The sequence below is a fragment of the Rhamphochromis sp. 'chilingali' genome, assembly GCF_963969265.1.
Source record: "Rhamphochromis sp. 'chilingali' genome assembly, chromosome: 14".
Taxonomy (NCBI): Eukaryota; Metazoa; Chordata; class Actinopteri; order Cichliformes; family Cichlidae; genus Rhamphochromis; species Rhamphochromis sp. 'chilingali'.
Window position 1 is genome coordinate 32,447,086 of NC_137941.1, and position 13,600 is coordinate 32,460,685.

Genomic DNA, 13,600 nt, shown 5'->3' on the forward strand with positions numbered 1-13,600 from the left:
TTAATAATGCAAATAGCCATATTGAAGAGGTTCGGTTTTACTTTCATCTAATGTCAAATTTCCTTTCATCTTGTGACTTAGCAGCAATGGCAAACGATCTGAAGTCTTTATCCTGCATGATCAAAAGCCCAGTTAGTCATTTCCATGACTAACAATTAATACTTTTTGTGTTTTGTTTTTAAGTCAGGGTACAGAAAGCTATCAGTAAACCAGGTGCCTTAAAAATGTCTGGGTATTCTCAGGACGATGTTACATGTTAAACGTTAGATAAACTTTTATAGACTCGGCTTATGCAAATTTTATCTGAACAGAGGCAGTTAACACGGTTAACAACAGTTAACACGGTTAACAAGCGTTAACCGTGTTAACTCTTTCTCGTGGTCTTCGACACTGAGCGCAGATCTGGGTTTAAAACCACCAATTAGTTTTTGTACGTTTTTGCCGTTTATGATGGCAGCTTTGGAAAGTGTTGTTTTTGTCCCTGTGTTAGTGCAGTGCCACTGATAAACACATTGATTATCTCTGCCTCATCACATGCAAACATTCACACTGGGATCATGTGAGTTGGCCTCTGTTGAATCTTCTAATCAGAAACAAGACAGCGCCTTGTCGGGGTTTTAGGTGGATAATCTGATGGAAGCTGTGTCAAAGTCAAAAAAGCAGGTTGTGACACCTCAGTCCTGCCTAAGGAGAAGGAAGTGCATCAGTGGAGCTCGTGGAAACAAAGAGTGCCTTTGCTCTTAGAGGGAAAACAAAGGCACATGTGGAAAATATACACCGCTTTCTACCTTTTTCAAGTCGTTTATGTCACTTTTGCATATGTAAAGTGTAAATATCCTTACTTTGCATTTTCATTTAGCCTCTAAAAAAGAAACACTTAATATTCGTGTAAAATGTTTGCCTTTAACTACATATTTGAGATCATACTTACTAAAAGTTTTGATCAGCTATGTATTTCCATAGTTCACTTTCTCATTATCGCAACTCACCATTCTACCCCTCTGCAGCTTTTTATTAGCACTATAACTATATTTGACTATATTTGGTCAATAAAAAGTCAGAAAATAGTCGACAGCTTATCCACTGACTTCTTTAAATGTCTTCTTTGTTTGTCCATCTGTCGCTCCTGCCTTGAGGGAATTTCTTCTGGAGCTGATACAGCATTCACTTGGATTCAAAGAACTGATAAAAAAATTGTGATATTCCAAGGCCAAGGTCACTATAACCTCGTGAGGCCATTTTTGGTCATAAGTTAAGAATTTTTACTAAGAAGTTTATAGTTTATTGGATTTATTGGATTCTCAGAATCATATCCCAGCTGGCACAGGGCGAGCGGCAGGGTACACCTACACCCTGGACAGGTCTTCAGTCACAGGGCTAACACAGAGAGACAGCGGGACTCTCATTCACACAATTCGGCCAATTTAGAATCACCAGTTGACTCAACCCCACTAGTTGCATGTCTTTGGACTGTGGGGGGAGGAAGTCACGGGGAGAATATGTAAACTCCACACAGAAAGATGGTGGACTCAAACCCCGGACCTTCTCGCTGTGACGTCTTACTAATCACCACCCCACTCTGAAAATAGCCCAAACTAATATTCTGACGACTGTGCAATCATTTGCACACCAAATACAGTTTCTTAATGTGATTTAAAAAGAAAAGATTCCACTTAAATACTAACAATTTTCTTCCATGAAAGCAAACATAAGAAATATAGCAATAGCAAATTAATCTGTAGGGTGAATGATTGTATGAGTGTAAAAGTCCTTTTCCAGACATTACTTGCAGAATTAATACTCTTAAGTACTGTAACATATTTTCCCTTCATTTTTCTTTTTAGCTTGTGTGGATCACACCTCTCCATCTGCTAGTGCTGTTTCCGTTGCTTTTTTAAGAACTCTGTGCCAGGTGCAGTTTTGCATAATATTAATAACACCTGCATGCACACTGAGTTAGGAATCCCGCCGAGTTTAGCACTGTGCCTCCTTCTGTTTTTGGCCGTCATATGTTAGCAAGTCTTGTACAGCGAGTAGAACAAGCAGTTTCAGACGCGCGACTCACGAGTGACACAAAGGTGCAATGAAGAAACACTGCTTTCATATCGCGGCACCAAAGTTTCACCCAGACCTGAGGAGATGAAGTAGCACGCACGTGTATTCTCTGTATTTTGTTTGAGTCATTTTGTGTTTCGCTCCTCCAAAAGACATTTCCTCTATACTGGGAGGTTACTTTTGACCTCACTTGTCTGTATTGTATAGCTCACTCTAAGTGAGCTGCACCTACTGGGACTCAAATGAATCATTATATTATAGTGTAAGAAAAAATATCTACTTATGTTCTTGATTGATTGGCCAAGAGTCAGTTTTCAGTAACGTTGTAGGGAGAAAGGGAAATGACAAGCAACAGTAGGAGCGTTTCATCCCTGGCTCACATGGAAACCCTGTTCTCACTCCCACCTTCTTCCACAGATAGTGTCCAACGTGCTGATCTTTTCCTGCACCAACATCGTGGGCGTGTGCACCCATTACCCTGCTGAGGGTTCCCAGAGGCAAGCCTTTCAGGAGACCAGGGAATGCATCCAGGCTCGCCTCCACTCCCAGAGGGAAAATCAGCAGCAGGTGAGAGAGAGAGAAAGCTCTGGTGACAAAAGAAAAGTTTGTTTGATTAAATCAAGCAAACTTTTTATTAAAGAAATGCTTCACATATAATAATGTCATCCCACCCATGATGTGCTTCAAAATTATGTCAAACACCACAAAGTTTTATAGTGAGTACACATTTATATCGCTATATCGAACAATCAACAGTAGACAGGAACTGTGTTCACAGGGATGGTCGTAATATTAACAGGTTCAAAGTCAAGTTATGATACTGTGATTATTTCTTGTCTTAAAATATCGCTTTTGCCCTTGTTTACCTTCTCCCTGTAGTGGTGTCCTATGCCCACTAGAAGATTACGTTAATGCACTTAGAAGCTTTTTGCCAGCCGCCATTAAACAACAATGCAAACAATTAAACAAGAAGCGTGTGGTGCAAAGAGATTAGGCGATACTGTGCAAACATGAGACGCATGCGTAGCCAAAGACTGATATAGAACTGATGGTTATTGGAAAAAAGAAGAAAGAAAAGGAAATGAGCTCCAGGGTGAGAGAGAATCTTTAGTGAAGAAGTATTATTGTCACCTTAATAATTTAGCATGACATTTTTATACAGTACAGACTATTCATTTATAATTTTAAATTAAATTTGTTCAGGTTGAAACTCGTCTTGCAGCTCATTTTCTCACGTCATTCACCTGCAATCCAACAATGAAGGAATTAAAACTGCTTATTGTTTTGTTTTGGTATAGGTTTTTATTATTTTTTACCTGACATTCAAGTAAAAATATGCAGCTCATCTTTTCATGCATTTCAAAATGTCATGACCTGATAACGTCTGTAATTCAGCTGTTGAGAGTATGGCCCGTATTTTTTCGCCATAGCAGCAAAGAAAGAGGTCATGCTGTCTTTGGCATTTTGAAGGTTATACTGTATTATTATTATTATTATTATTTTTGAACAATGGGAACAAAATGTCCAGATTTTATATTGCAAGTTAATCAGCACAACCACAAATGACCTTGGGACAAATATTCTCAGTTCGCACTAAGGAAGTGACAAGTTTTGAAGCTTCTCACGGCCCTCTCTAAATGACTTTGAGCTCGCACTGGCAAATTGGAATCAACGTTAAATTATCGGCGTTTCCTTCTTTACTTATTCAGATTGAGTCTCCCGTAATGTGGCTACAATCCTCATCTATTAACACGCTCACTTGACCTTTGAACTTACGGCTCCTTCTCTTTCCTGCAGGAACGTCTGCTGCTCTCAGTGCTTCCTCGCCATGTTGCCATGGAGATGAAAGCTGACATAAACGCCAAGCAGGAAGACATGATGTTTCACAAGATCTACATCCAAAAGCACGACAACGTCAGGTAACGATCAGGGGCTGATCAGTCACGGGGAGGAGCTGGTCTGGCATTTTTAGAGCACTTCTCCCAGTCTGACTGAGCACTCAGAGAGCTTCAGAATACACTGTTACAAACAATGCATTTTCTCAACAGTCTCCACAAAAACAATGCATGTTTGCCCCGTGAGGCCCAATTCATATTTCATTAGTGTTTAATGTATTTATGTTTTGTTTCAGACAGTATTTTGGTGATTGAAACTGGACTTTGAAAGCCTTCAAATGCTGCTATTAACCTACTGATTATTAGTAAACAATCTGAACTTACAAAATTAGCAACATGTAGACTTTCTGCTGTCGATTATTGATTACTGTGAAATCACAACACATTTCTTTGATGAACTGACTGAACTAAAGTATCTCAACACAACTGAGAACACAGACTTGCCAGATCTGAGCTTATTATTGTAGTTTCGCAGCCTGTGAGTGAACCTACAACATCTGCTGTCCATGCTCAATAGCTCGGGACGTTTTTACACCCTCACACCTTTTATGTGGGGGAGGTAGAGGTGCTGGGAGCAGCTAATATGTACAATTAACATATAATCTACACACTGTTAAACACACGTAAGGAAGTTGCAGCAGAAGTGCTGAATAAATGACGTTTAATCCAAGTTAATCCTGAACGGTGCTGCCTACTCACAGACGATGGCAGAAGAGGTAGGGGGAAGTGCAGACGCTGCCATGGCAACGAGCTGTATGCTGTTTTGACAGAATATTTTTCACCTGCTTCTACGTACGAGATCCATGCATCCATCCGTGATCCAGGGCCATCAAACTCATTTTACTTCACAGATCACACACAGCCCAGTTTGATGACTGATGCAGTCAGCGAGGCATTAATTGATTCACAAGACCCAGGAAGACACACACGTACTCGTGTGTTGTTGTTTTTTTTGTCTGTTATTGTGAAGAATATTCAACATGTTAGTATTGTTTCATGTAGCACCATAAGACCAAAACAGCTGTGAGACCAACAGTTACTACTGTGACCATTTTTATACCGATACTGATTAAGCTTACCTGCTTCTCTTAGAAATTTTACAGCATTTAACGCCCTCTGTCTTTTAGACTGGTGGCTGAACTGGAGTTGGAGTGAAGGGTTTGGCCGTCTCAGCCTTAAACCACAGAGCTTTACTAACCAGATGGATGTCTGCATCATTTTTGTTACACAGAAATGATGCACTTGATGTGGATTTAATATCTGGAACTCTGATCGTGTTTGTCAGATCCCAAATCTTTCTCTTTATGTCTTTTTCAGTCCCACTTTGTAACAGTTCTAGCCTGTTCTTAACACACAGTTTGTTTGACTTATTTTTTATGTGGCTTTGCTCTATTAGCTGTGAACACTGTGTAAACTGTGTAGGACAATGGAAACTGATGTTAGGTTTGGCACCACCTCGTGGAGTAAGAAAAGACTACATCCATTTGTGTCAGTGTACCCACATTGCAGGGATGGAGCCTGCATGTGTCATCAGTTAAACTTCAGAGCTCTGCACTCATTTTGGGGACAAAAATCAGGTATCCATAATTTATCACAAAGCATCAGTTCCAAATCCGGTCTGATGGTCACGGTTGCAGTTAGATAAGCTGTGCTTATGGTGAGGGTAAAGAAATAAATGCACATCTGTACAATGCCATCTGAGATGACGGAAACAAGACTCTTTCTTCTTCTGTGTGCATGTGTGTGTGTCTGCTGGTGTGGTAACAGCAGCCCGAGTTTTGTTCCCTGTAGCTGTTGCAGTCAGGTGGCAGCCCAAACCTCCATAAATAATAGGTGTTATTGAAGTGCTTTATCACGTTGATGTGTCCCCGTGAGACTTCATGGGTTGGAGCATCAGGTCACGTACTTGTGTTCTTGTACACAAAAGTTCTTTTCATCGCTGCTAATGCGATCGTCATTGAGAATCATCTTTTTTATGGTGCGGATTGTTTTTGGAGCAAGGGCAAAGATTAAAGAAAGAAAGAAAGAAAGAAAGAAAGAAAGAAAGAAAGAAAGAAAGAAAGAAAGAAAGAAGAAGATGTGCATGTGACAGAAGTTACTTAGGCTAGTCTGCATTTGAATGAGCGTATTGTCTAATTGCTAATTAAACATCAGGATAGTCACGATCATTTACCGTAGATACAGTAGAAACAGCTAATGCTTTAACCTCCTAAGACCCGAACTCTTCCAGAGCATGCATTTTTAATTTCTCTTTGATATTTGGGCATATTGGGGCCCGATGAATGTAAAAACAAAGAATTACCAGATTTTTTTTTACCTTATATAAGAGCCACATATGAGGATATTCGTTTAAAATTTTGATAGAACAGAGGCAGTATAATGCTCTTGTAAGTGGATATCAGGCCCTTGTAGAGCAAAATTGAGTATTTTGGTCTAAATAACCCAAAAAGTGAAGTCCACATATGTGGACGCCAGGTCCTAGGAGGTTAAGCTAATGCTGCATCCTTAGACTCATGCTTACCTGTGAAGAAGTTAGCGTTTATGTAATTATAAATCTACAACACTGGATTCCAAAAGCAGGAGAAGAATGAAGACAGAGCTTTGATGTCCTGTTTTCATGCGACTCACTGGGGAGTATGCTGCACATTAGCAACCGCTAAGCTTGGCTAACTTCTCTCCGCGGTGTAAATTTACTGTCGAGCTAACCGAGTGTGACCTGGCCTGTTCGGGGAGCGGGCAGTGGTTTGCTGGTAATTGGGGCTCTGCTGAGCGGCCGAGTAACAACAGGAAGAGAAGTGACAGCTCCCACTGCTACCACTAAAGAGCAAGGGGGGAAACAGTTGGAGGCAGTGAGGTGGAGAGGAAGTCACTTTGGGTTTGGAGCTTATTGCTGCTGTAGAATAGCATTAGGGTCTGCAGTATTTCTACCCATCCCTCCGTCGTGAGAATTCAGACGCAAAGGGTAGCGGTTCAGTTAATGGACTGTGAAAGACATATAATTACATCCGTAGATCCGACACATTTCTACCATTTCAGCCTGAACCGCAGCTACCTAACTAAAGGTAGCGTGTGGGGAAAACATGCCTACAGGTTCGACTAATTTCAAGCAGCGGCGCCTCCAGCTCGGCCTCACTAAACACAATTAGCAGATGGAAGACGTGCAGAGTCGGGCCTTGTGGCGGTGCCGCTGGCTGCTGCGCTACACTGCAGGGCTGCTCGTAAGCTTTATAGGGAAGCTGATAAAACGATTTCAGGACTGTGAGGCTAAAGTCAGGCGGTCTTCATCAGCAAATTGTAATGTCCAAAGTCCAGAAGCAAGAACAGGCAAGTTAATTTTTTATTTATTGTCACAAAATAGTGAAGAATAAACCACTAAAAATAATAAACCAAATTTATTGGTTTATTATTTTTACATTCACAATTCTAATAGGGACAAAAACAGTCAAACTGAGCAAGTAAGTACACTCCTACATTTATCTTTCAGTTAGTCTCAGGTTTTCCAGATTAGGTGTCAATGATTAGAACATATTTAGGGAGGAACCTTTCCGACTCTATGACATCAACGATTTGCTATTAAATTGCAGATTGTCATCATGTATGAACCTATAGTGCTCTCTCAGCCCCAGAGGGGAAAAAAACAGATGCTTATGAATCTGACAAAGGATTTGAAGACATTTATTATGCTCTATGGAAAGTTATCTACAAGTTGTGCAGATGTTGAAAGGAAATTTTCCAAGATTTCCGCAGCAAACTCTGAAAGTTTGATTCAAAAACAAGTCTGTAAAACAATCTGCATATCTGCAATATCTACAAAACCTAAGATTTACTAACATATAAGAAAATAAATCATTATCTTTTTGCAACCATCTAGAAATATCAGTGTGTGCATGTGTGTATGCTGCCACAGGACTAAGCAGCTCGGCTGATTTCAGCAGGCCTTTATTAGTTGTTTTCCAATGCAAGTCTTTTATTGTTTTGGGTCCGCAGCTGTTCTTTGCTGTCTCTGTTTCCCCTTTCACATTTAAAATAATATTTAGTATGGTTGATTGTACCGACTTTCAACAAATAGTACATTCACTGCTGGAGGTAGAACAGCTTAGGAGCAATTGCCTCACCCTCACTGGCTGGAGGAACTTCAGTCATGGTGGCCATTATGTTACCTGAAACTTTTTCTTTTTTCCACTGTGTTCTTGATGGGAGAGTACAGGTGTCGTGTTGCTGCCACTGAAGTAAAGTAATATCCTCCGGCTTTTAGCAACCAGGCCAAAATATGCACTGACTGAGGGATTATGTAAGAGGGCTCTGGGGTAAATCTTACAATAATAACAACAATAATGTTAATTGCACGGCAGTAAAACAAGGAAAACCAGCATTACAATGTGTGTTACGCCAGCACTTAATACACATAATACAATACAAATGTACAAGTACAAGTCTCAATGTTTCCAGCCTGCTAAGATATCCCCAGACAGAATAGTGTAACTGGATCTACTCTGATGGGACACTTATGTGTCAGTCTGAGGATAAAAACATGGAAAGAATATGGAATAATTAGAGGAACTGACCTTATGTTTGTTTTACGTATTCTAATTGACTTAAACAGAAGAATTACAACTGAACAGAGGTTTTGGTTATGCTGCTGGGTCCATGCCTGACCGGATAATACGTCTTTAGTGAATAGGCAGCAACATACATGTATGCAGCAAACAACAGGAAACACATTTGATGTTCACAGTCTTTATACAAAAAGACTTTAATAATGTTCAATAATGAAAACGTGTATGGTTTGCAGAAAAAAGGAATAAAAGGAAAAACAGGAAATTAAGAAAACTGTGGTGGAGAAATTGGAAAAAAAAGGAAGAGACAAAAGCAGAGAAGCAATGATGGCAGAGACTGGAGGAGCTGTTTGTTCTATCCCAAATCTTATAAATTTCCACCATGAAATCACATCATGCATTCAAATCCTGTCTTTAAATAGTTACTGCAGACATTTCAGCATTAATGTCTGCGCTTGCACCAAACACTTTATAAGTACTGTTTTAGTTTCCCCAATAATAAACAAGGGGAAAATATTCTCTTTACAGTGTGCAGTTATGACTGAGTGATTTTTACCACTCTGGGCATGTGGCACATGCAGAACGTATTGTTTCTATGAAGCCTGCACAGCTTATTTCTTATTTATGACCAGGTAAGCTATGCACATAATTAGTTAAATGTTTGTTTTAGGCGAGGGATGCAAATCAAGCAGTAAATCAAGAGCTTGTGACTGTTGAGCTTTGGGTAGTGACCATGAGACTGAGGATGCAAGCGGCAGAAATTAGCTTTCTCTGAAGGGTTGCTGGCCCCTCCCTTAGAAAGAGGGTGAGATGATCAGTCATTCAAGAGGGGCTCAGAGTAGAGCCGATACTCCTCCACATCGAAAGGAGCCAGTTGAGGCGGTTCAGGCAGCTGACAGGATGCCTCCAGGGCGCCTCCTAGGTGAGGTGTTCCAGGCAGACCCAGGACATGCAGGAGAAATATCTCTCGGCTGGCCTCGGAATGTCTTGGTGTTCCCCCGGACAAGCTGGAGGAGGTGGCTAGGGAGAGAGAGATTCTTTGCTTAGGCTGCTGCCCCCACGACCTGGCCCTGGATGCTTTTTGAGGATACTGTAAATTTATCTTTGGTTTTTAAATTGTGCAATCAGTCTGATCTGTTGTCCTCAGTTACCACTGCAACAATCCCCGATTGTGTTCGGAATAACCGTAAAAACATTCACTGATCTGAAACCAAAGTCTCTGATTCTTCTTCTAAAGAACTTCCTCTCATAATTTTTTCCCCACGTCTGTGTAGTCCTTATAATCCAGCGTTGTTTACTATTTCCTAATATGTAAAACTTTGTCCTCTTCGAGACCGTAGCATCTAGTGCATGATCTGCTTTTTAATCATTGTCACAAAACTAAAGATCGGTAAGAGTTCACGTTGAACTTTAAGGAGCCAGTCGTCACCCACAGCAAAGATTAAGTGGTACTTAGGGCACTGTCTCTTGTGCATACTTATTCTCCCCTTTGTTGTTTTGTATGTTACCACCCACTGTTCCATCTCATGCTATATCCGGAAGAGTCCTTGCTCTCTGCGCCTCTGGGTCACTGGGGTGGGGAGGGATTGACAAGATCTGTACATTGTAAACAGATTAAGTACTTTAGAAAAAAAACTATTTGCATTACTAAACAAATAAATCATCATCTGTCATGATGTGCAGTGTGGCAGGCAGGCAGGAGCGGTGGACCCAAAATGCAGGACTCAGACACGGAAGTAAAACTTAAAGCGCAGCTGTATTGCTGGGAGAAACCTCACCAAAAAGACAAACAAAACTCTGGACAGAGGAACTAAGGACTAAAACACTGGAACAGAAATACTAAACCGGAGCAGGAGACAAAAAGCACAGCAGGTTGAGGGTGAAGCTCAGGCAGACACACCGTATAAATACACACACCAGGTAATCAGGAAATGGCACAGAGGAGGGGATGCAGCTGGAACTAATGGGCATAACGAGACAAACCTAGAACGGGAAACTCACACTCACCAACTCGGGGACAGAACACAGAGGAAAGACACAGGTAGGGATGATCGGAACAACTAAACACACGACTCAAACCCTAAGAACAAATACAAAACAGAATAAACTAGAAAAGAATAATAGTAAACACAAAGCGCTGGGTTACCGACCCAGGACCACGACATCATCAGGGAGTTTTCTTTAATCACATCGGTCATTTCAATTACGTTCTGTATTCTTCTGCCTTTCTTGTGAAACACATAAAACCCCACATTTTCAGGATAGTTCATATATTTTTTGAATAAATAATAAATATTCTCAGTCCTAAAAAAATTGTGATACTATTATTACTAGTGATGTACTAGATACAACTAATTTAAATCCAGGCTTACATTTTTGGCCCATCGGCTACTTTTTTGGATTGTGTGAGTCTTTTCTTTTTTACTCGTAAAGGTCTGTGTCCCACTGGACAGCTTTGTTTATTTATAACTAAAGAGGGTAAAGCAGTTCTGCTTCCCTTTACTTATCTTTGACGAACATGATGAAACAGGCAATAGTCAGTCTGTTAAGTGAGTGCCATAAGAAACCCAGTATACAGTTTTATTTGCAGACGGTGAGAGAACCCAGTGCCATGTTAAATGACTTCATAGACCATTACTGCTACACTGAGAAGCAATAGGTTTTCCAGATAATATTCCATTTGGGTTTCTTTTCTACTAATTGTTAAATGTAAGTATATAACATTTACACCCAAAAGCTAGCCAACATGAAGTGATTGCTCAGGTGATGCTTCTGTGCATCCTAATAGCCAATCATTAATTGGGTGCTCAGTTTCAGCTACTTTAGCTTGGTCACAGTCACTTCAAACCTGCAAGCTGCTTTGCAGCCCAACTCCACCACAGCTTTTCACTCATGACTTAATGTCAAGTCTGTTGTCAACGCTGGCCAACAAGAGACAAGACAGACAAACCAGTCCACCTAATTCATATTACTGCAAATGGAAATAACATCTTCTCCTGACTGTTGTGGTTACATGTTCTTAATTAGATCGCAGTGTTATAACCAGGGGTGCACATAAGTGGTCCGCAGGTGCGCATTCGCTGTCAAAATAAAAGTCGCGCACCAGATAAGAAGTTGCAACGCGCGTTTGCGTGCATAAGATTTTCTGGAGGAGGACAAACATGTGTTTAGAACTCTTAAAGATGTCGAAGAAGCTCCTTTAAGCAATTACTTTGGTGTTCCTCCACCTCCAAAGAAATGTCAGAAGGAGTCCGAACCGCAAAAGAAGCACGTATTCTCGGAAAAGTGGTTGCAGGAGGTGAGCTGGCTTCAAACAAATGATGAACGCACAGAGATGTGATGCAGAATATGCCGTGAAAATCCTACTCTAGCGGACAAAAACAGTGCCTTTTATATGTACGCAAACGTGCGTTGCAACTTCTTATCTGGTGCGCGACTTTTATTTACCTGCGGACCACTTATGTGCACCCCTGGTTATAACTTTAAAACCTGTAGCACATGTCAGACTTTCCTGTCTTTCTTTCTTCCATCCCACAGTCACCCGCTTTCCTTCATTAACCGTCACTGCCCAATTAGATAGACCTGTGCTGAGTCCAGACACATCGGTCAAGTGTCTGGTTTCACTTCACCTCCCATGCAACAGTTCACCGAAAGCAATCAATTATTCTCAGAAATGTGTACCCCAGAGAGGGAACTCTTAATCCTTTGCAGCCTAAGACCCAAATTGAGTAAATTTAGGAATTTTGGAGCTGGAGTTCATTAGAACACGTTAGCGCTCTTGACATATGAGCAGTCAAGAGAAAAAGGTAGCATGTGAACCCTGGACAAAAAACAAAACAAAAACAAACTGGTATAACGCTTAGACAAAATGAATTTCACATACCCGAAATACACTCACCTCAAAGCAACCACAGGGCCAGTCTTGGCATACTGTACAAACACACCATGTTCTTTCGCCTGTGTAACAGCCACTTACCCTGTGAGATTCATGTGAGCTTGTTTGGTCTAAAACATTTCTTTATTTATAGCATCCTCTTCTCCTTCCTGGAGGGTCTTAATTTGAAAAGCTAATTGTACATAGTCGGGGAAGTGATTAAATCTGCTCCTCATAATGTGAAACAATGACAACGCTTCTTGCCTGCTGGTGTTGTTGCACAGCTGAATATCGGATCGCTGCAGACAATGTATGAACTTGTACGTGATTGTGATTATATCAGAGGCAAAAAGGCAAAAGTTAAAAATGATATAAAATGAGTGAATTGAAGTTTACATTAGAATGTATTTGATAAAACACATTGAAATATGTCAGGAATATGGAGTCTACCTGTGAATCAATGACTGAAGAAAACATGAATATTCACAGATAAGTATGAAAAAAACAATTTCTCGAGAATGAACGACCTTGAATGATCTCGCATTAATCTGCCTTTACTTTTTAACCACATTTTTCTGCACTGTGATGTTCCTTTAGGCTCTGTGCATTTGGTACGGCAGCACAGTTTTATCATAATGTAATGACACATGTTCTAATAAATTATAGGATTAATCTGAGGTCTTTATTCCCCACCTGACCATGACTTACAGCACAAGTTGTTTTCCAGTCCTCTGCTGTGAAATGAAGATTTGGAAACTAAGTAAAGTGAACTCTCTGACATACAGGATGTAAACATGTATGCCAAATATGATTTCTTCTCTTAAACAGTCCTTTGTGAGCATTATTTAAACAGGTGTTTACAAGTGTAGTAAGTGACTGTACATACTGAAGTAACAATTTGTTTTTATAACGACTTTAAATATTAGCATCTCCTTTTTCTGGAGTGAAAAACCTGTTATGCCATATGGGGCTGTTTTTTTTTTTTTAACATTTAACACTTCCTCTAATATTTTCTAACATCAGATTTTAGCCAGATTTTTCATATTTCAGTCAGATATTTTTAACAGAAGATTAGTTTAGCTTTCCTTTCAGGGCGTTATTAGCTGGCTCAAGCCCATGTGTGTCATAAAGTGTACATTACACTGCATGTTTATATTGCAATAAAAGCAGCGTAGTGCAGTGATGTGCTGCAAAGGTCAGCTTCAAACGTTGCAGTTTGG

The 13,600-nt window shown here is 40.4% G+C and overlaps 1 protein-coding gene across 2 annotated transcripts in view; it reads left to right on the forward strand.

Annotated features, from left to right (window-relative positions):
• Positions 1-13,600, forward strand: part of adcy5 (adenylate cyclase 5) — a 96,320-nt gene that overhangs the window by 45,169 nt on the left and 37,551 nt on the right. For both annotated transcript variants that reach the window (XM_080902721.1, XM_080902722.1), the window contains exons 2-3: positions 2,473-2,622; positions 3,853-3,974. In XM_080902721.1, coding sequence (XP_080758847.1) covers positions 2,473-2,622; positions 3,853-3,974 — 272 coding nt within the window. The remainder of the gene's footprint in view (positions 1-2,472; positions 2,623-3,852; positions 3,975-13,600) is intronic.